General features: G+C 38.3%; 1 protein-coding gene across 26 annotated transcripts in view; it reads right to left on the reverse strand.

Annotated features, from left to right (window-relative positions):
• Nucleotides 1-22,500, reverse strand: part of LOC124957951 — a 112,294-nt gene that overhangs the window by 64,375 nt on the left and 25,419 nt on the right. For 24 of the 26 annotated variants that reach the window (XR_007103783.1, XR_007103794.1, XR_007103796.1 and 21 more), the window contains 3 exons: nucleotides 6,289-6,499; nucleotides 6,058-6,111; nucleotides 294-457 (listed from right to left, as the gene is read on the reverse strand). Coding sequence is in view for 5 of the 26 variants with exons in the window: in XM_047515553.1 (XP_047371509.1) it covers nucleotides 294-457; nucleotides 6,058-6,111; nucleotides 6,289-6,499 (429 nt within the window). In the remaining 21 variants the exon portion in view is untranslated. Of the gene's footprint in view, nucleotides 1-293; nucleotides 458-6,057; nucleotides 6,112-6,288; nucleotides 6,500-6,799; nucleotides 7,299-8,392; nucleotides 8,864-22,500 lie in introns of those variants that run through there. The other 2 variants (XR_007103798.1, XR_007103797.1) reach the window with 2 other exon arrangements.

Consider the following 22,500-nt stretch of genomic DNA (forward strand, 5'->3'; position numbering starts at 1 on the left):
GAATAAAATAAGAAGAGAAAGAAGAAAAGGGGAGAAGAAAAAAATGTAAAAAAAAAAAAAAAATTAGAAGGAAAGAAAAAAAAAGAAGAAAAAAGAGAAGAAATGGAGATAAAAGTGAAAGAAGGAAAGCAAGCGCGACCCACATTCGCAATAATGATTTACGAGCGTTCTCGCTTTACCTGCTGCCTCGCGACGATTTTTCCTTGTGATAGAAGCATCAAAAAGGAAATTTCATTAAAGCAGCACGTCTATCCGTGCCGATAAAATTTGGAACGTGCTGAGAGCAACATTACCTGGAATGTTAGGAGTTTGTTATCCTGAAGCCATTGTACACCCCTGATGGGACGAGTCTGATATGGAGACGATATGACGCATCTTAGGGTGATCGTCGACCCCGATGGCACCCTTTGCTCCCGAGGACCCATTATGGCCGCCACGGGTGCCGTACTTTCGTAACCTAAAAGTCATGTTTCAACAAATATTATATCTCAGTCAGGGAAATTCGGATCCTCTCTCCCTCCCTTCCTCCCTCCCTCTCTCTCTCTCTCTCTCTCTCTCTCTCTCTTTCTCTCTCTTTCTCTCTCTTTCTCTCTCTTTCTCTCTCTTTCTCTCTCGTTGTCTATACGCACGAATCTAATTTAACTTAACTTATTTCAAATTCCATTTAACCTTACGCAAAATTACTGATGGATTTTCATAATGTAATTATAAAAATGGATTCGATGATTCGGATTTAAAGAAATAAAAAAAAAAAAAAAAGTAGGATAGTACAAACTCAGTTTGTGACAAAAGGTAAGTAAAATAATACTAAGTTTATTCGCTAAGAATATATATACTGTCTTGTTTTCTTCTTTCCATGCAAATACGTCATCAACTACTGCTCGTCTTTCTTCTTCTCATTATATAATCCATTGTAATATTAACGCATGTCTTTTCAATGACACAATGTTCCGAAATATTTCCAACGTTTCGTTTAGGTTAATCATTAATCTTAGCTATTTCAGACCGAGAAATTTTAGCAGTTCAATTTGCGTCTACAGCGATTACATAAATCGATTGGCGTAAAAAACTTTTACGACGAGGTAAGTAAAGAAATCTTAATTATATTACAAACGTATGGAAAAATAAATTAACGAAAGAAGACAAGAGAGAATAGAATAAAAATATGAATATTATTTCAACTAATATGATATTATATGAAATAATAAAACATAGATATATATAAATGAAATATGAAGGTGATATAGTTGGTATCTCACAAAAACTAAAACGAAACACTGACGTCTGAAATGAAGGAATATTAAACGGACTAATTTCTTACGTGAAATTAAATATATATAAAATTCGGTGTAAAGAGACAAAGAAAGAAATACATCGTTAATGTCAAAAAATGTGCGGGAAAAAATTCATTTACTTCTTTCTTTCCTTCTGTCTTTTTCTAAATGGATAGAAAAAAGAAAAAATTATACATAAGAAGGCTTTATATCTATCTATCTATCTCTCTCTATATATATATATATATATATATATATATATATATATATATAAAATAAAAAAAGAAATAACAAGACCGTCATTATGAAATAGGAAGAAAGTATAATGGATAAAAATTTCTTCTGTGACAGCGCCTTAAATCTACCCTTTCGAATGAATATCTTTCTTTAAAAATAACAACGAGTCAGCGCGTCGGGCGTCTTCCCTCTCTATGTACGTACCTACCAAAGCATTGTTAGCTTGCACTCGCTCTCCCGGAAAGAATAGCAAAAAAGCTCCGCGTTCTCTCATGTTTCTCTCTTTCCTTTTCTCTCCTCTTTTCTCTTCTTCTATCACTTTTTTATTCATAGTACTAGTAGTAGTACGTTTGTCTTCTCGGATCATTCCCCTTGGAAACGTAATTAGTGCTCCGTACGTTCTCACTCGATTTTCGTTTCTGTTTCTGGTATTAATATTTCAACTATACTCAAAATCTCAGATCCCACTGCTTCGTCATTTACGTATAAAACTCATTAGAAAGTTTCAAATTCATCGATCGTATAATTTCAAGTTTAGAATGTTCGACGTTACCGATATATATATATATATATATATATATATATATATGTATATACATCAACGACGATCGAAATTCACTTGGATAACTTCCAAGGATAGTCTCGTAGTTTGAATTCAATCAACGGACGACATTTTTGATATCTGAAACTTTCCGTTCGCCCTTCTTCTAAAGAAGGATCTTCGTCAAGACAAGGAAAAGAAAGAAGAAAGAAGAAAAAAGAAAAAAGAAAAGATAGGTTGAGATTATAAGGTTTCCAGAATCTGCATTTCGTTTCGTGGTGGTCGTCATCGTCGCCGTCGTCGTCGTCGTCGTCGTCGTCGTCGTCGTCGTCGTCGTCGTCGTCGTCGTCGTCATCGTCGTCGTCATCGTCGTCGTCGTCGAAGAACCTTGGCTCCGTTAACGTTCGACGAATTAGCTCTTTCGCGCGATGAATAACTCGATAAATATTTAAAGGCTCTTTTATTAGACTCTTCTTCCCGGAATATCTTTTAAACAGCTTCCCTTTAAAACGGTACGGAAGAAGACATTATTTCATCGTCGCGAAAGGAATCGTAATCTCAATTCATTTAACCGAAAAGACATTCTCTCACGACGTCTCGTCGGCATATTAAAACGCGACCTACTTAACTTACAGTTCGTGGACTCGAGTCTCGAGATATCTTTCCTGCAAATTTGAGTTTGAAGTGCGAACAAACAAGGACGACGACGAGCCGGAGAGAGCGTCGAGAAAAGGTACCTTCTCCTTCTTGGTACTACGCGGTGCTGTAATAATTCATTAGTGCTCGTGAGAAAAACAATGGACGGGAGAAGTGCCAGTGAGAGCAAAAAAGAAAAAGAAAAAAAAAGAGAGAAAAAGAGAGATAAGAAAAAAGAAAGGGTGCGAAGAAAGGAACATAGAAGGATATAGAAGGTGAGTCCTGTGATATCACTCGCATGATAATGTCAGGACACGCATACATTACTCAAGGAAAAGACCGTACCCAAGACTAATTTAACGCCGTACTCTTTTCTTGTCTCTTGAAACTCCGATGAGCCTCTTGGTTGACTGCGAAGATCCAACGGAAAAAGGATGAAACGAGAAAGAAGGAAACAGAGAGACAAAGAGAGAGAGAGAGAGAGAGAGAGAGAGAGAGAGAGAGAGAGAGAGAGGGAGAGAGAGAAGAGATAGAGAGACCAGTGGTAAGGGCAGTACCGCAGGACTAGAGGGATTAAGGATAATCCTATTAGACTTAAATTAATCCCACAGGAACTGCATTTCACCTGGCGAAATATTACTTTATGCCGTTATTACTGTACCCGTAGGTGTATGCTTACACTATTTATTGTCTTTCTCTTTACCTTTTGTACGTATCTACATATATATATATATATACACGTATATTATTTATCTTAATGTTTCAAGAATGTTTAATAAGCCCATTCATTCGTAATATCTATTAAATAAAAAACTTGATGGCATGATCGATAATTCTTATCTTATATTGCTATTCTATTTTATAAATATCGGACTCGTCGTTCGAGACACTCTTACCGTTTTAAACTTCGATATTATTGAATTTATTGTTTCCTCGATGTACTTTAAATCTGTCCCAGACGATGAAAGAAAATAAACGAATAGAATTCAGATATCGTAGATTTATAAAGAACGCTGACCTCAGCTTTATTCGCAAACTTATTTTTATCAAAAACATTTCATCAAAAATATTTCAACCTCTGTTACTTCAAACTTTTTTCTTCCTTGTCTCTTATTCGTGTTATATTATGAAGGATCGAACGTTTCTATGTGATAACGGAGGTTATCTTTCGATCTTTTCACAATATTATTCAGTCTTTTCGCGATCAATGAAAACGTATGTTAGAAAACTTGTCCCCATCGTGAATACTTTTCTCACAATAATATCGAGAGAATATCGATGCCGAGTGCAACGGGGAACAATTTCTCCCTGCAGCCCTGCTTCAAGAAATAATGAAAAAAGAACTTTAGAGAGAGGAGTACGAGAGGGAGGTCGAAAAAAAAAAGAAAGAAAAGAAAAGAAAAGAAAAGAAAAGAAAAGATCGACAAAGTAACATTGGCCGCACGTGAAAGCTGGAAAAGTGACGCACTTACCCTTAAGTGATTGATGTTCGTGACGTCGAGAGGGGAATAAAAGGGCGAAAGTAGATGAGTTTTTAACGTGCAAACGAAGTATAAGATGATCGGGAGTTGTTATCGATATAACGAGAATATATGGGAAAGAATTAATATGATTTATGAAAGAATTATCGTTATCAAAAATTCAACTTCTTTTCCATAGCTTTGAAAACGAAATGATTAATAATCGTTCGAGATTTTACCATGTCTTTCGACGATATAAATTCTTCCTTTTACCATTCTTCTTCTTCTTTGTTCTTTTTCTTATAAAACTATTGCTACCGTTATTATTATTAAAAACAATTGTATGGATTTTATGCTTATTATAAAAAGAAAATTACCTGCTATTATAGACATTCGACAAATCCATATAGAATTTTAATATATCCCTCTTATGTTTCTAATTGGAACATTTGGGTAACATTGGCATTTCGCCTATATACAAACATACGTTTCTAACGTTCATAGTTCGGTACGCGAAATGCACGTAGATGTGTAGCTATAAAGTTCCGAATAATACGCCAGCTAGGAGGATTTCATGGGCAATTACAGCGAATGACAGAAATATTGCTGTTTGCTGGTCGAAAGTTTGTCACCGTCTATGTAGTGATAAACAGAAAAGCATACGATTCGAATCCACGTATTCGTGAAACTCGTTTTCGTCCTAATGTAGAAGAAAACATTTTGCAAATGCTGTTATCATACGAAAAATGAATGTTAGCAAATGAAATATATGCACTTCCGAATAAATTTGCTCGGAAAATTCTTCGCATCACTTAATTATGAAGAAATCTATGTATACATGTTTGTTTTTCAAATATTTGCCGCGATATAATTCAACGAGGAATGTCTTATTATAATTGTCAATAAATGTACGAAAAACATATGTAAGTATACGTACACATATATGTATACATACATACATTCGTTGCTTGCGTTACATATATATATATATATATATTTCGTTGAATATATATGTATATATATATTTCGTTGAATATATATATACATATATATTCAACGAAAAAAAGAAACGGAAATATTTATAGTAAAATAATCAAGTTTAATTTCTATAAATAATTGATATAAAAAATTTTTCAATACAACTCTGATCTCATTCCTTTTTGTTTCTATATCTATCTATATTCTAACAGTATAACTATGTACTGTTAGAATTTATAAAGTAAATGAATGATCTCATATAGAAAAAAAAAAAAAAAAAAAACGAGATATTGAAATAGAAGAACGAAACCTACCTTCGATATTTCAAACAAATAATAAAACTTCGTTCTATCTCCTATCTTCCATATCGTGTATCATGAATGTCTCGACATGGAGAAACACGTACTGAATCCATCTCTATCTATATATGCATATAACGTCAAAGCATTCATAGCAAAACATTAGAGTATTCATATTACTTGTACATTTAAATACGGCATCGATAGAATATCCTATATGAAAGAATTTTACAATCATAGAGATATTACTGTTTTCATATCAGATATTTTAAATATGTTAATGTTCAATATGTTCGATCCTAGATATTTCTTCTATGGAATCGTTTGAACGATGATATTAGTTACGTTTTACGAAATGGCATAATTTCGTACGAGTAATTGGCTCATTCGAAAATCGAGCTAATGTTTACGACTTATCGTTTGAATTACCTAAAATACTTTAGCAGGCACCTTCAGCAAACAAGTGAAGTTTATATTTGCTATACACTTGAACGTAGAGTTGACACATAGGGTAGGTATAGTTTCGAAAGGGAAGCTATTGTAAGGAAGTGATGGGTTCCGTTTGCATGGCCATTAGAAGCTATCTTCGTTTACGATCTGGTATATATCTCGTTCGTGTAATGTGTACTTACTTATGCGTGTTTGTTGAGAATGCGGTTCGTCGTAACCCTCTGGTTTATCGGGCTCTGAAAACACGAAAGCATTTATTGGATCTCGTAATTGTGCCTGGCAGCAGGCTCTCGTTGGATTAAAATATTTAAGACGATTTTTAACGATGTTCGATTCTAAAATTATCTAAAGTATAACGATACGACAAAATCAAGAGAGAACGAAATCTATAACAATGAAATAAGAAAACATACCTCTGACAGATAATCGAATGGCGTACATAATTTTCGGCTCTGTATTTACTTGACATTCGTATATGCCGGAATCCGTTTTTTTAACATTATCTAGCCTAAGGGTCCAAGCGTCACTTCCAGGAGTATGTTGGGGATGGAATCTAGCATCGCTACTGAAGGCCACCGTGCCTGCCGTAAGTATATGAAGATCCCTGATCCTCATCCAAGATACCTGTAAACAAACACGCCGAAAGGTCAGTATAACATGTTTTCATAACAAACGTATTGATCCGTGAGAATAACATGTAAACTCGACGAGAGTACATTCTCTAATCATACTCTTTTCAAAAAATATGAAACAAACGAAAAAAAGGAATGTCCTTTTTCAAATTTTTATCCTTTATTGAGTCTCGAATATCTCGCGTTGAAATAAATATTAGCGAATGAATGTTAAGGAAAGGGTTTTTTAGATGAATCGATGCGAAAAAGAACGTTATCCGATGTGTGTGTGAATATGGTTAGTAAACAGTACCGTAGGCTTATCGGATTCTCGTATTTTTCGGTACTCGGCCAGGCAAACGTTCGGATATTAGATATCCGGTTATCAGCTGGCAGTCATTTCCGGCCTATATCCAGTTACTATTTTCCCATTGGCCATTCGACGGTGGAACTGTCTCTGATTTCATCGAGGTACCTACGGCCGAGAATAAATGTATCCTCCCGATGATTTGCTGCAGCAACCGAATATCGAGAGAACTTATCAAGCCCTGCGACGATCCGAGGTGCAGCCAGAAAAATGGAAAGAGCTAAATCACGAAAAAGCCGCCGTCTCTTCCTCTGCCTCCACCTCCACCTCTATTACTGGCATCCACCGACGACGGCGCTACGCCGAGTAACGATTTTTAATAATGTTGCGAAAAGCCGTGCGAATGGATCCCGAGAGTCGAACGAACTGTGAGACTGCGAGGAGTAGGAGATCGAGAAAAAGAGAAAAAGAGAGAGAGAGAGAGAGAGAGAGAGAAAGCAATAATCTCCACAACAAAAAGAGAAAAGAGAACTCACCGACCTAGCACGATCGAATATATACACGTATACATATATGTATACGGTATATACTAAACCAACTTGGATGGAGGAGTCGAAATATATTACGAATATTGAAGCTACCCTTCTGATGAGACTATCGATAGTCCTATCGCTATTTCGTATAAGTCGTAAAAACTTTCAAGAGTAAGAAAAATTAAAGATTTATTTGAAAAGCGTCGTATATGTTCGAAGGGTATTTTTCTTTCTTTTTTTCTTTTCTTTTTTCTTTTCTTTTTTCTTTTCTTTTTTCTTCTTTTTTTTTCCTTCTTTAAAAAAAGAAAAAAAGAAAAAAGAAAGAAAGAAAACAAGAAAATTCGCGAATTTTCCTTAAGGTCCTTGAACTATCGTTGGTATTTGGTCGAGCGCCAGTGTAACCTAATATACGCCGAATGACCCCAAGATACATAGAATCGGCTTTGAGATCGTAGAAAAGCGGAGAAGAAAGAGGTTAAAGGAGCGAAGCAGTCGGAAGGGAAATACGAGAAAGGTGGAGTCGAAGCTCTCCTTCGTACTCGTGTGCCCTGCAGACTGAGACTCCGTAGGAAAAGAGAAAAGAGAAAAGTGAGAAAGAGAGAAAGAGAGGAGAATACGACGACGACTTGGGCAAGACGAGGGAGACAAAGGAGGGCAATACGGAGTCGGCATAACCGCTTTCATCTGCTACGTCGGCACAGACCGGAGGAATAAAAATGCGACTCTTTCCAGTCGTTTCGTCGTTTCCATCCCTCTATCCTCCTCCCACTTCCACCAGCACTCTCATAGCACCACTACAGTCACTATCTCCACCAACACCAATAACACGACCATCTTATAAAGTCTCTCGCGAACCGCGTTCTACCAAAATGGCACCTTATACAAGATCCTCTCTCTCTCTCTCTCTTTCTCTCGTCCATTCCTTCATCTCTTTCCACCTATTTTCCGTGTGACCATGTACACCTATATACCAAGAAAAATCGAGACCACGTATGGCTCGAGCGAACCCGCGTAAATTAGATGTTCAAGCAGGTTTCATGCAGCAATTCCTGAACTCGTTCCTTACCCAAAGAAATTCTTTCGACACTGGTCAGACCGCTCGTGATCCTCTTCTTTAGTTCCATGTCTCTTGTGTTGGGTGCATGTGTGTGATTGTGTGCATCTATGTAAGACTATATGTATGTGTGTGTGTGTGTGTGTGTGTGTGTGTGTGTATTTGAACATCACATCGTCTTCGTACGTTCATTGTGTTCCGGTAAACAAGCTTCCATGCAATACAGAATTTTTCCTCTGCTAGTTCTTATCACTGTTTGCTCGTGCTCTTGCTCGCTCGCTCTCTCTCTCTCTCTCTCTCTCTCTCTTTTTCACAAGTTTCTTTACCTGCGGCTTGAAAAGATATAATTTTGTATAGTTTATTCTCGTGTTCTCTACTATTCCTAATTTCCCAAAATTACTCTTGTCAGTCGTAATATCATTGCTCTTCGAAATAGCATCAAATGTAATTGCGTATATCTCAACTCTGTCGCATTTATCAGTCTATTCTATGAATGAATCGAATTACTCACTTTCTCTCTCTCCCTCTCTCTCTCTCTCTCTCTCTCTCTCTTTCTCTTTCTTTCTCACTCTATCACGATATCACCCATAATATGCTACATAGAGAGAACTTCTATCAAGCAACGAACAGAACAGCTTCGCGAGATTCCTTCAACGTTGTTAAAGTCCATCGTTTACTTTCTCCTCTCTGCTCGACGAACAGGTTTGACAATTCTGGTTTGACAATTCCCAGCACACTTATGCTCTTTCAAGCGTGCCACCGGAAAAGGGCAGGGAGGTTCAACGATGGAAGCAAAATGAATTAAGGGAGCTGCCTTTTGCTTCCTACGGTGAAAGCCTTAGGAAGTAGAGCAAGAAGAAGAAAGGAGGAAGGAAGGAAGAGGGAAAGAGAGAGAAAGAGATAGAAATAGAGAGAGAGAGAGAGAGAGAGAGAGAGAGAGAGAAGAAAGACGAGTTTCAGTCTACTTCAGAGAGAAGAAGACAGAATCCATGGGCGTACTATCGAATCAATGTTCTCTCCAGTTTAACTATTTACTCCTCCTTCCAGTAGAATCGCACAATTGACTTGCGGAGACCTTTTTGCGAAAACCTTATGTTCACTTTGCTCCTATCACCGGATAAAATTGTTTTACTCGTCGAGTAGGAATTTCTACTAGACAAAATCGGTGCAAATGTTGCAGTCATTGCGAACATTGACATCTGAAATAAATCAACCAAGTATACATGATCTTCTCTTGAGAAGGAAAAACGACATAAAAGGATAAGTAACATTTCCCCGTGATCGTTCTCCGATTCGTTCGCTTAACTTATCTTCGATTCACGGAACTATATATATATTCTCAAACTCTTTCGATTCACAAAGTTCCTCGGTTAAAGCTTTACTATTCTCGTGTAAAGTGGAGGTTCTCCCATCGAATTCGTTCACCGAACCGAACATTTCACCATTCGGTTTTTTTAATCCGATTTCATTTATCGGAAAAAGTCGAAAATTCATAGAAGTAACATAAAAATTCTCTCGAATAAAAACAACGCATGACACTGACCAGAATTCTATGAAACAGATTATGAAAACAGCCGGTAAAAAAGATTATAAATTTTCAAATTTTTGGCATATTGTGAATAGTTCTGAATGAACTCAAAATTGTCGATAATTCAATAGAATCTCTCATAAGGATCGAATTAATAGACAAAAGAATATTGTTTCAATTTAACCATAGAAATATATATATATATATATATATATATATATATATATACATACTTTTTTTAATTCCGATAATGAAACGAATTTAATATCGCTGCTTCGTTTTATAGAAGATATTCTGCTTAAAAATATTTTATAAAATCCAAATCGATCTAATATCAAGTTCATAAAAGAAAAAACACGAAATCGTCAGCAAAACATTTCGAAACGATTGTGGGACAAATATGTATATCTAATATCGTCTCCTAATCAACACTAATCGGTAGGCCAACAACAGCCGGTAGGTCAGCGAGCTTTTATCGATTACCTTTATTGCATTACATATTATCTGGTGGTGACATTAATGCTATTCGATTAACCATATGCTCCTGACTTCGCGCGTAAATTAAAATCGGGCTTGGTCGTTCTTCATTTGCTCGTTTATTCTGCAACGAACAAATGAAAAATGAAAAGAAAGAAAGGTTAAAGGTATTATAAAGTTAATTCTTACTTTAGAATTTCGATCAAAGCTACATTTGTCTTTCCATTTATTCATAGAATATCGTATTGAATATATACTTTTTTTTTTATAAAAAGCTTGAATATTATTGGAAGATCAAATAATTTCATATTGTAATAATCTAATGCAAAAAAAAAAAAAAGAAAAGAGAAAAAAACGAAAGAGAAACGTAGAAGGTTCCCATTGTAAATTTCGAATGAATTCATTTATTGTAATTTACACTCTCGAATCGATACTGACTTTGAATGGTTAACTACCGCACAAATCTATTTTATATTGTTATTGTATCGGATCTGAGAGTTTACTTAAAACAAGCTATGAGTATGTATTTAGAGAACGTGCTTATTTCTCTGCCGGAAGTATTAGTGATGTACATAAATGCTCCAATGTTGCACCACTTACTACCACAATGAAGACATGGTAGTAAGTAATACAACAGCAACCTTGCGCCCTAATAGTACATGCTATCGCTAGTACTTGCTCTTCATTACAACACTTGCTTCTATTTCGAACTATCCTTATCCTTCGTAGTAGTAAGAGCTTCGTTATTGAACATCAGTATCTCTACCTGTCTCGATTTCAACGAGGCTTCTATCTATACGAAAATACATATCCTTCTACTTGCATAATCATTAAACACACCATTATTTTTTTTTTTTGCATCTACGTAATACGTTCATCTACGTACATAGATCGTAGATAATAATTAATTAATGAACTGGAATATATTTTTTAATCGATATAGTATATCTAGATATTACAAATTATTTCAATCATGACGTATGAACGTCGTATTTTCATTTCTATGACAAAATTGAAAAAATATTTGCGTAACATTTTTTCGTGCTTAATCGGAGCAAAATATCAAACGGCCGTCATAAGTGAGTGATTGGCTCAATGATTTCATAGGATCAAAGATTCACAATTCTGATGGTCGTCGGACTAGCCGAACGAACAAGCGTGTAAGAGAAACAGAGAGAAAAAGAAAGAAAGAGAGAGAGAGAGAGAGAGAGAGAGAGAGAGAAAGAGAAGAAGAAGAAGAAGAAAGGAAGAGAAAAAGAAAAGAGAGAAAAAGTGAGACGTTCCGATTCGGACCTACTATTTTATAATGTAGGCCAAGAAGTACTCCCACACAGTCTTTGTATTTCGTGCGACCTTTTGCGAGACTTTTGACTGTGCCTACACTCGAGCCGTCCAATTATTTTTCACCATTATCTGTACATTTTTCTCTCAACGTCCTACTCACTCTACTCCTTATTCGAGTTTGCTTTCCTTACGTTTCTCGAAAGAAGTCAGTCGACCGGACGAAGGTTACGAACGAACGAGCAAGTAAGAAATAGAAAAAGAGAGAGAGAGAGAGAGAGAGGGAGAGAGAAAGAGAGAGATTCAAAGACATCGGTTCTTTGTCGCATTTCCTCTCATCCGACAGAAGAGAATCTTCGACTATAACTGGGCCAAGACGGAGGTCGATTTGGCACATCGACAGTCGCGAGAGACGTAATATCGATAATCGATCCGCGATTTACGATCGAGGATCATACCCTCGTTGCTGTTAAAAATCCAAAGAGTAATATTTAGAGAAATATCCGAATCTCGCGTTTATTATGAAATGTCGAGACCTCCGAGACGTCATATCGTTTCGTAAGTTAATGACAACTAGGTACCGAGTTTCCGAATTCCCTCGACTCTCTTAGCGATATCGGTGAACTCTTAAAACGTCCTTTTCCTTTCCTGAGCCATTCACGAGTAATGTTTCTTAAATCGAAACAAACGAGAAAGATGATACGTGCAACGAATTATCGACTATCCTTTATACGGGAGATGCCTTTCTAAAGTCGACGCTATGAGATAATCGTATCACGTAGCCGGAGACATCTTCGTCGGGCCGATGAAAACGTTCCAATTGATGACCTTCGAATTCTTTACGGTGCTAAGAGGATCGCTCACGGAATGCGGATAAAGGAGAATCGTCTTTTCTTCGATAATGGATGAATTATTCGCGACATTGATGCAATTAAAATGACATCATTCTGAATCTCGAATCTCACAGCGTTTCTAAACAATTTTACCAAGTTATCGCGATGTTCTTTATTTGGAAAGAAAAAGAAAGAGAGAGAGAGAGAGGGAGAGAGAGAAACGCACACAGAACTTTGTTAAAAAGAAAGAAAAGTAACGAAATAGACTTTTTCGATGTCTCTCACAAAGAAGAAAATCCGAAACAGCTTTGTCTTTTCTACATTCGGAATGCGAACGATCACGAGCAAGGAAAAGCCAGAGAGAATAGCATCGGTGTTTCAGTTACACGCGTTCGAATTTTCTTTTTACAGGCGTAAGAGAAACAGAATGATAGAGGTGCGAAAAGATGAAAGAGAAAGGACGAGCGAGACGATGAGGAGATGTCAAAAAAAAAAAAAAAAGGCAAAGATTTAGAGAAAGGGGAAGAGAGAGGGAGAAAAATAGATAGAGAAAGATAGAGAAAAAGAGGGAGAGAGAGAAAGATAGAGAAAAAGAGGGAGAGAGAGAAAGAGAGAGAAATACTAGATGGATGGCAGAAACGAGCTCCGAGCAGTTTCTTAACAAACTAACTTCGTTAGAACATCAAAGGTATCTTTTCGTTCGTACGTCGAAGAAGAGATTAAGGTAGACCAAGAGATGAGATCAAAATAAAATGGAAAGTTGTCCCGAGCAAACCATGCGAATGCGCACCAATGAAAGATGAAAAAAAAAAAAAAAAATATATATATATATATATATATATATATATATATATATATATATATAACAAAAATATAGCAACGTGGAGTTGAAGGAGTAAAGAGAGGAGGGTGCATGCAATGCAATGGTTCCGAGGAAAGAGTGCAAGGAGAGGAAAGTAATTCAGAGAAAGTAGAAAACGAGGGACGAAGGGGAAAAAGAAAGATAATTATATCAAGAGAACCACGATAGACCCGAGAGATTCCTGAGAACTTCTGGTATAACGTAACCTTGAATTTCCAAAGTAGAAAATGATTGTGCAAAGGAAAAGATAAACATGAAAGTTGAAGTACATAAATCTAATATTCTGTTATATCTGCACGCATTGTACAGGAATAAGATATATTAAAACGAAAAAAAAAAGGAAGAAAGAAAGAGTGAGAAAAAGAGAGAGAGAGAGAGAGAGAGAGAGAGAGAAAGAAAATGAGCGAGATAATTTTCGTGATATCGCACAAAAGGTGCCCGGTGATTTAGTGGATGAACGACGATAGTAGTGTGAGGGTCATATCTCGAGATGGGCGAAGAGGAAAATGCAGCAGGGTGTGTACGGTCGTCGGGTGAAGGGTTAAAATGGCGGACACGAGGAACGTGCACTCCACTTCGGAAAATCCGTCTTGCATACCGATGAGTTCACTTTCCGAGCGACATCAACGGCTCCTCTCTCTCTCTCCCTCTTTCTCTCTTTTTTTCCCCTCTCTCTAATTCTCCTTTCTTCGCTCTGTCCGCAATTACATTTTATATATATATATATATATATATATATATATATATATATGCGTATATTGGTTGAAATCTCGAACGAACATATACATATAATCGTTTGCGACGAAAGCGTCCTCGTACAACTCGAATTCAACTATTTATCGAAAGGAAATCGTAAAGAGTGACGAACTTGGAATTTTTCCAACGAACGATCACACGCGGTCTCAACATTACGCCTTCCTTCATCTCATTCGTTTCCTTTACGTTTCCTCCAGGTAATAATATTCCAAGAAAAAATCCACGACGTCGGCTCTCACATTATCTTTCTTCTTCTCCTTTTTCTTTACCTTTCTTTCTCTCCTTCTCTCTCTCTCTCTCTCTCTCTCTCTCTCTTTCTCTCTCTCTCTACCTATATAAAGATGATCGATGAGTCGTTAAAGGGACGAATTTAAATCCCCTTTGGAGTTTTCGTTCTTCGCTTCCTGGATAATATTTCTCTCATAACTCCTACAATTTCTAACTCGCTGCAGTGCCAGAAGCAAAAGCCAACAGTACCGCTGGTACTCGCGTCGCGTGCAACCAACGATGCCTCGTAATAATTCCGTTTCAACAACGAGGACAACGTTTTTCGTGCACCGACGATATCACTAATAATGTTTCCCAACGCGACGTTCATAGTCATGGCATTAACTTCGACCCGATGATACGATTAAGTGATATTAAAAAAAAAAAAAAAAAAAAAGAAAAAGAAAAAAAAAAGAAAAAAATACTATAAAACTATAAAATAATTTACATCAATAATGGTAAGCCAACGTTTCAATTTTTATTTTATACACGTTACCAACGTCGCTTTATCTATCTGCGTCGCAGACGCATCTCTCCGTTAAGATTATATTTATGAAAATAGATTATATTTGTTTCGTTCTATCTGACGAGCACTCAAAGTCGCTGAAAGAGAGAGAGAGAGAGAGAGAGAGAGAGAGAGAGAGAGAGAGAAACGCACAAAGAGAATATTGCATAACAAGAAAAGTAACGAAGTGATTTGCGATAAAAAAGGAACACTAGAATATTGTATTACCAGTTGCCAGGAACATGGTAATTTCGAAAAAGCCGATTAATTATCATCATCAAACATCTTAAGGAAGCAACCGCTTACGTACGTTCGTCTAAAATTGAAGCCATGTAAACGGCATGTCGAACACGCGCGCACGCTCTTTAGTTCGCTTCTTGTTTGGTACGTGAAATTTTGAAAGGGAACGTAAATTCTCGAGATCCCTGAGACACCGTCATCGTTCTCTCAACGTAACACGACTAACGTCGAAAATGCGAGCCTGCAGGAAACAGCATAACAAATACTATTTGTCACGATTATCCTGCTATTTGCCTCGGCTTCGTAACAAACGAATGTTCCCATCTAAAGCGACGTTTATTTGTGCAAACGAGAACGCCAAATTATCACGACATAAAACACGTTTTCCCGCAAGTATCATTATTTCTATAATAATACGGTCAATTAGAGAAAAGAAAAGAAAAATATGACCTCGATAATGTCTTGAAAATCTCTTTTCAAAGATAAAATCTCCTAAAAACAAGGAAGAAAAAGAAAAAAAGAAAAGAAAAAGAAAAAAAAAAAAAAAGAAAAGAAACGGAGAAGATGAGCACCGCGAATACGCAATACCGATGAAAAATCGTCGGGAGCACAATGTCGAAATGATTCGCATAATAAAACGGACCAAGTATTTTACTGGCAAATCCCGACCAAGCATTTCCTCGTGCGGTTCAAAGACCGAGAAGTGCAAGTTGAGAGAGAGAGAGAGAGAGAGAGAGAAAAAAAGAGGGAGAGAGAAAACTCGGCAGGTTTTCTTAAGAAGGATAAAGGCACTTAGACCACTAGGAGTTATGAAACCGATCCAGATCCCATCTCTTGTATGCTAGCGTATTATAATTAAAGCGGATTATCTAATAATTTTCGAGAGAGATGAATGCCAGGATCATCCGATGAACGTAGAGCGTAAGAGCACTAGCTCGTTTTATCTCTCTCTCTCTCTCTCTCTCTCTCTCTCTCTCTCTCTCTCTCTCTCTCTCTCCAGCTTTCTTTTTCTCTTTCTCTCTCACACACTTCTTCACGGTTCGTTATCAGACGGTCTCTCTACGAGAAGAGTTTATCCCGGATATTCTTCTTTAATTTCTTAATCCGTCCACCTGCTTTCGTTAAAACTCAATATCCCAAGCGTAGTCAAAGACGACATAGACAGTGAACTCCCGCATTAAGATTTATGGATAGCATATAGCACGAAGCCACTGTGCGATACCGTCCACTTTAATATGAGATATTAAAGGGAACGATTTGTGTGACGAAGAGGAAGAGAATGACTATTGCTTCGAGACACGAATCGAAAAGCACAGCCGTACACGCAACGGGATTGAAATCTATGATTTTACGAAAAAGAAAAAGACGCTTATGTATCCATTACAGATATATATTTATATTTACCTATATATACTTTTCTACACGTAACGCGTATATAAATATACATATACATATATATCGTGCTTGACGGCAATCGCGATGACGCTGTACTTCGAGTGCAGCAGGAACTATGATTCTTCCTAAGAACCGAGAACGTTGCTTTGACGAAAAAGGCACGTGTTAAATTTCAAAGGGAAACTCATTTGGAAGTTCAATGCCGAGCAAACGAGCCTTGGGAAAAGTATTTTCATACTGAATATACCAAGCCGTAGAAGGGAAATGGTCTAGCGCTCGCCGTTATACCAATCTAAACCATCGACGATGGGCTAACTAGCACCCTTTGAAACGAGAACCACGGCTCTTGCAGTAGGTATTTCAAAAGCACCTGCTCTCGACGGCTCGAAGAAAGGAGTACGAAAAGCTGATACCGAGACCAAGTGGAAAAGGTACCGTTCGACCGCTACCATCCTGATACAAACCACGAACAAAATCGATTTCCCCTATTTCACTTAGGACCGAATCGGAAGCTTTTCCGGAATTTCTCGTGGCAAATATACTTCGTCGATCGAACGTCCAACTCTTTTTAACTATTCCTACTGTGAGTCCTTTTAAAGAGATGCTTCTAACTTTATCCAAATATATCCAACTAAATGAAAAGATTATCAACCATCCGTTGATTCGAAAGAATCAAAGACTTCATTGTGACATCTTACTCTAGTAATATCTTACTCTAATTATAACTATAATGACAACTAATGTTTCGTATCGTTTATTTGGCTTTTCTAACAAAATCGGTTATAACCAGAACCACCGCGACCACATTGAAATACTTCCTGGCGATTTGGTCACGAATCCACGATTCCCCGCAAGCACACGAAATCCGGTGGTTTGGACGAGGCATGGAAAAAACACGAAATTCGGAAAATAGGAGAAGAAAGAGGTTAAAAGGAAGGAAAGAAAAATAGGAAAAGAGGGGAAGAAAACAAGAAGAAAGAAGACCGAAGGAAAGCAGGCGAGATGGTTGAAAGGCGTGTCGGAGAAATTTATTTCACTTTCCCCGAGTCCCTCGTTTTTTATTCACCCTGGGAAATCCAGGATCATTTGAAATCAAGCCACGGCCCAACCACCCTCTCCCTCCTCACCACACTCCGATTCTCTCTTTCTCTCTCTCTCTCTCTTTTCTCCTTCGTATATCGCTAAGGAAGAAATCGCGGTAGTGGACAACTCCACCCTAGCAAGTCTCGCTTCCATTGCCTTCTTTCTCTATCTCTCTCCCTCTTTCTCTTCTTCCGTCTCTCTCTTTCTCTCTCTTTCTCTCTCTCTCTCTCTCTTTCTCTCTCAATCGCTCTCTTTCGCTCTCTTTCGCTCTTTCTCCCCCCAGTCTCGGTGCCTCTATCCTCGTTCTATAGCAGAACGGTACACCGAGACGACTCCAATGGCGCTGATCGAGTTTTCATCCCCCAGGCTTCCTACTTCCGCCAAGAGAATCACCACCGCCAGCATTGCCGCCATCCTTCCAGTTAACCGACCACCCTCGTCCTGATTCCTATTCGAGCCACACCGGCTTCGTTTATAACTTCGTTCCTTTTCGAACGATCGCTACGTCCTACCCCTCTTCTTCCGACCGTGCCAAACCCGACCACCACCGCCGCTATCACCACTACCACCACTACCACCGACAGCACAACTTAGCTACTCTCCTTCCTCATACTTCTCTTACTCCTTCTATTCCTTAAGCTCTCGTATGCGAACTAATAAACTACCGCCTCTCAGTTTCATCCTCCTTACTCGTTTCGGGCCCTCGCTCTCTGTTTTCTTTCGACTGTGGCGCTCTCAAGGATCGCAAGAAACGATCGTTGGAAGGATTCTACCCTGCCGGCGACAAACGACATTCACTTTGGACTCCTTGCGCATGCGACCGTCCTCGAGAGGATCGAGAAATTACCATAACGACATACATATATGGAGGAGAGCCGTTAGAAAGCGCGTACCGACGGATCCTTTTACTACTTGGAATTGAGAATTTCGTGTGACCTTGAAAGGTCCAAGCTGATACCACCAGCATTGGTATTACCTCCATACCACCGCCATAGCGACGACTGATATACGCGACAAGGTTTATGGTGCGACTTTCGAATGGTAACCGGCAAGCCTATAAATCGTTCCGGCTTCCTTCTTCGTTTTAATGCCAACCCGTGCCTTTACTATAGCGGGATTTTCGTGTTTTACTGCTCCGTTTTTCGAGAGCTCTTCGCCGCACGCTAACGCGATATTAAAAGCGCACTCACGCTTGGATTGCTTCTCTTTTTTCCAACGAAATATATATAGAGAGAAATCCCGAAAAATTACTTCGTTAATTGAAGTCAAAAGGTTCGCCAATAAAACGAAAAGAAAACGAAATACACAATAAATATATATATATATATATATATATATATATATATATATATATATATATATATAAATATACGTATAAACGTACATATACATATGTATTAAATGGTTGTACTATATCCGACTGCAATAGTATCGTTATAGCATTCTTTTTGTACGTTTGTTCGATACGTTTGACTTTTATCGTCAGGCTTTTATTTTTAACAGACAAGGGGGACACCAGTTCTGTAAAGCTTTTGTTGTAAAGCTCCCAAACAATCTCGGGAATGAAATGCTTGGCCGCCCAGTGATATCGATTCGCCGTCTGTCGCGTAAACTTTGGCACCGTTACAAAACAGTTTACATAAATGCCGAAAGGTTGCAATAATTTCGAATGGCGAAAACTTTCGGTCGTACGTGACCGGATGCGAAGGCATCGCGCCAACTGACAATTACAAATTCCTTCGAACTACCGGATTACGGATCACGAAAGCTCTCAAAAGCGTGTTTCGTTAGAACAGAAAAGTGGGGATCGAAAATCGATAAGACTCTCTCTCTCTCTCTCTCTCTCTCTCTCTCTCTCTCTCTTCTCTCTTCTCTTCTCTCTTCTCTTCTCTTTTCTGAAACCCATTCCGATATTTCCGTCGATCGACCAGATTACAACAGAAGGCGAAGCATTATCGCGATTGAAAAGATCACGATCGACGAGCGATATTCTTACGAATCTCTTTTCCTCCTCTCTTTATTTGCACCCCCATCGTCGTAAAATATGACCGCGCTATGAAACCGCAGCTTTCTCATTTCCTTCCAACTTCTTTTTCATACTTTTTCCGCTATACTCTAGAAACATTCGTAGTGAGATCTACTTTTCGTCGGAAATACGACTCGAATTGTTCGTAAAGATCTTCTCGAGACATCGTATCAAATCGTATTCATCAGATCGCAAGATACATCGCATACAACAACGTGTTTACTTATTATTCTATCAATATCGTATAACCTAAAGCAACTCAGTCAGCCTTCCGAATTCATTTATCATAATCCAATCGAACATATCCAAATCGTGATTGGGAAACGTATCTTTCATCGTTAAAACCCGAAGGCAAATTTCGCATGGTTTCGAAAATGCTCGAGCGTTTGTAAAAAGAAAAGGAAAAAGAAAAAGAAAAAAAAAAAGAAGCAATCCAATAGAATCGGTTCTGTACCGATAACAAGATTTTTTCCTTTTCAAGAAAAATTCCGCTTGGAAAGCCTTCAAACGAATCGATATCCAAAGCCTTCTTTCCGACGTCCTGATTATCCGAGCAAACTCCGTTATCTCAATCCTCGCGACGACTTCACCTGCCCTCGGGAGACGAACCAAAATCGTTCGACTGGAAAGTCGGGTACGGCAGACTGCCAATTTCTTCATCAACCAAGCCACTGTTGCTCCGAATTGCCGCGATCTCCGACATCAGCCGACATTAATTCTCCTTCTTTACGTTCTACGCCAAATCGATCGTTGGAAACAGACCGAGAGATTCTCATGATCTATCGCGAGGAATAAAAGCGAAAGGAAGACGAAGCGAAACGAAGATATCACCTTATCTTGACATTTTCTCGAAACGATCTCGAAGAAACTTCCTTGTCAGCCGAGAGAAACGCAAAAAGAAGCCAACAAGAAGATGAAGAAGAAAATGAAGAAGAAGAAGAAGAAGAAGAATAATATGGCGCATCTCAGACGTGCTCCCGAGGACGAGCATCGTGTCTTGAACTTCCGTTTCGGAACTTTCCAGATTACGATAGTAGGAGTTTCCTATGCTCGCTGTTTATTAGCTGCGAAATTCGAGAGTGAACGCTCGGGCCAACCCTATTCCCAACCTTTCCTACCCATCTACTACCCTCTATAACCTATTTCAACCAAGAACCATTTCCCACGACGCAACTCAGACGATATTATCCTCGACTCTACGAAGCGTTCGACGAATACCAAAGTCGTGTTCGCGGAACTATATTCGAAAGATTAGAAGCGAACCGATGCGAATAGACGACGGACTACGCGCTGCCAGGCATGCTACAGTCTGCTTTTCGTTTCACCTTCCTTCACCAGCCTTCATCCCTTCTCCCACGAAACTGGCACACAATCGCATGCAGATGAACGCGGTCATGGAACTCCGATCCTCCGAGTTGTACTTTCCATCCACGAACTCTACTCGCATTGTCATGATGATGGGCACGAGAGCGGAACAGGCTCGCAGTGGAAGCGCAAACGTATGTACATACATACATATACCTATATATATATATATATGTATATATATATATATATATAGCTGCACAAACATATCAAAGCACTCTTCAACTATGTTGCGTGGGACTGCGTTCCCTCTTTCTGTTTCTTTTTCCCATTACATCGAGATTACTGTTTCGAATATTTGAGTCTTCCGACATGAACGTTCCGAACGAAAAATAAATATCAAAAGTGGTGAGAAAAATCGTATGCGAGAAAGGAATGTCCCTCCCTCTCTTCCTTCTCGTTCGAATTGTAAAAGAGATAACAGCTATATCTTTCTCAGCATCCAACATGAATAGGAGGCACGTAACCCCAAAGGAATCCATCTCGGATTTCATTCGTTTTATGCGTACCGTCGAAACCATAAAAATTTACTTCGAAGTACCATTTTATTGAGCGAAAATAGTGAGTTATATTTCGACCGCGTGTACATTAGACTACTGGATTTGGCCGTACATCGGAGAATGTCGCTAAAAATCTTTTATATTTAAAATACCACCGGGAATTGTTATACTTTTTTTCTACCTATCTCGTGTATACACAAACGTATTTTATAAATTTCATTGTCGACAAAAATATATCCTTGCATATTAAATTCTATCAAAATAATACAAACCAATTATTAATTTTACAATATTCTTTCATATTCGAATAAACAATCAAGGAATTTCAAATAGATTTGACTTTGTTCGACGTCAAAGTTTTTCAGCTGAACATTCATTTATGCACTTGGATGACAGCAATCGGAAGATACATATATATATAGGAAGCAATAACCTTTTGTAGGGTGGACTAACGATAGGTAATCAGCGTAACGTCCAGGATGTTGTTAGGTGAAATACAGAGACGAGTCAGATCGACCGTATATTCTCGTCTCCCCCAACATCGACGCCTTTGAACGCGCCCTTTTTGCTCGAAAGCACAACCCCGTGGGTGGCTTATCGTCGAAAGATAGACGAACGTCATACAGTCGGATTATCCGGATTTCAACGGTTCGAGATTGATCCTTCGTGGCCATTCGAGAAACGACGGCTCGGCAATTTCACGAATTTGCGGGAGCTCTCCCGTCGGGCTTGCTCGGCGCAAACACGTCCCTTCAAAACATAGAAATTTCTTCGATCGACTGAAACGAAACGTGTAAGAATTTCGAGAGAACGATTTCTAAAAGAGGACGCTTTCGAAGAACGATCCGAACTTATCTCATTGCACTCCTAGATTCTTCCATATTTATCGAAAGAAACACGTCACAAGCGGGTTAGTCTCACGTTATCTCAACTTTCCCGATCCTTTCGTTTCTTATCTATCATCCACAAAGATCATCAGGTTTCAAAGGAGTCTTAAGAAAA

Source organism: Vespa velutina, chromosome 2, assembly GCF_912470025.1.
Source record: "Vespa velutina chromosome 2, iVesVel2.1, whole genome shotgun sequence".
Lineage (NCBI taxonomy): Eukaryota > Metazoa > Arthropoda > Insecta > Hymenoptera > Vespidae > Vespa > Vespa velutina.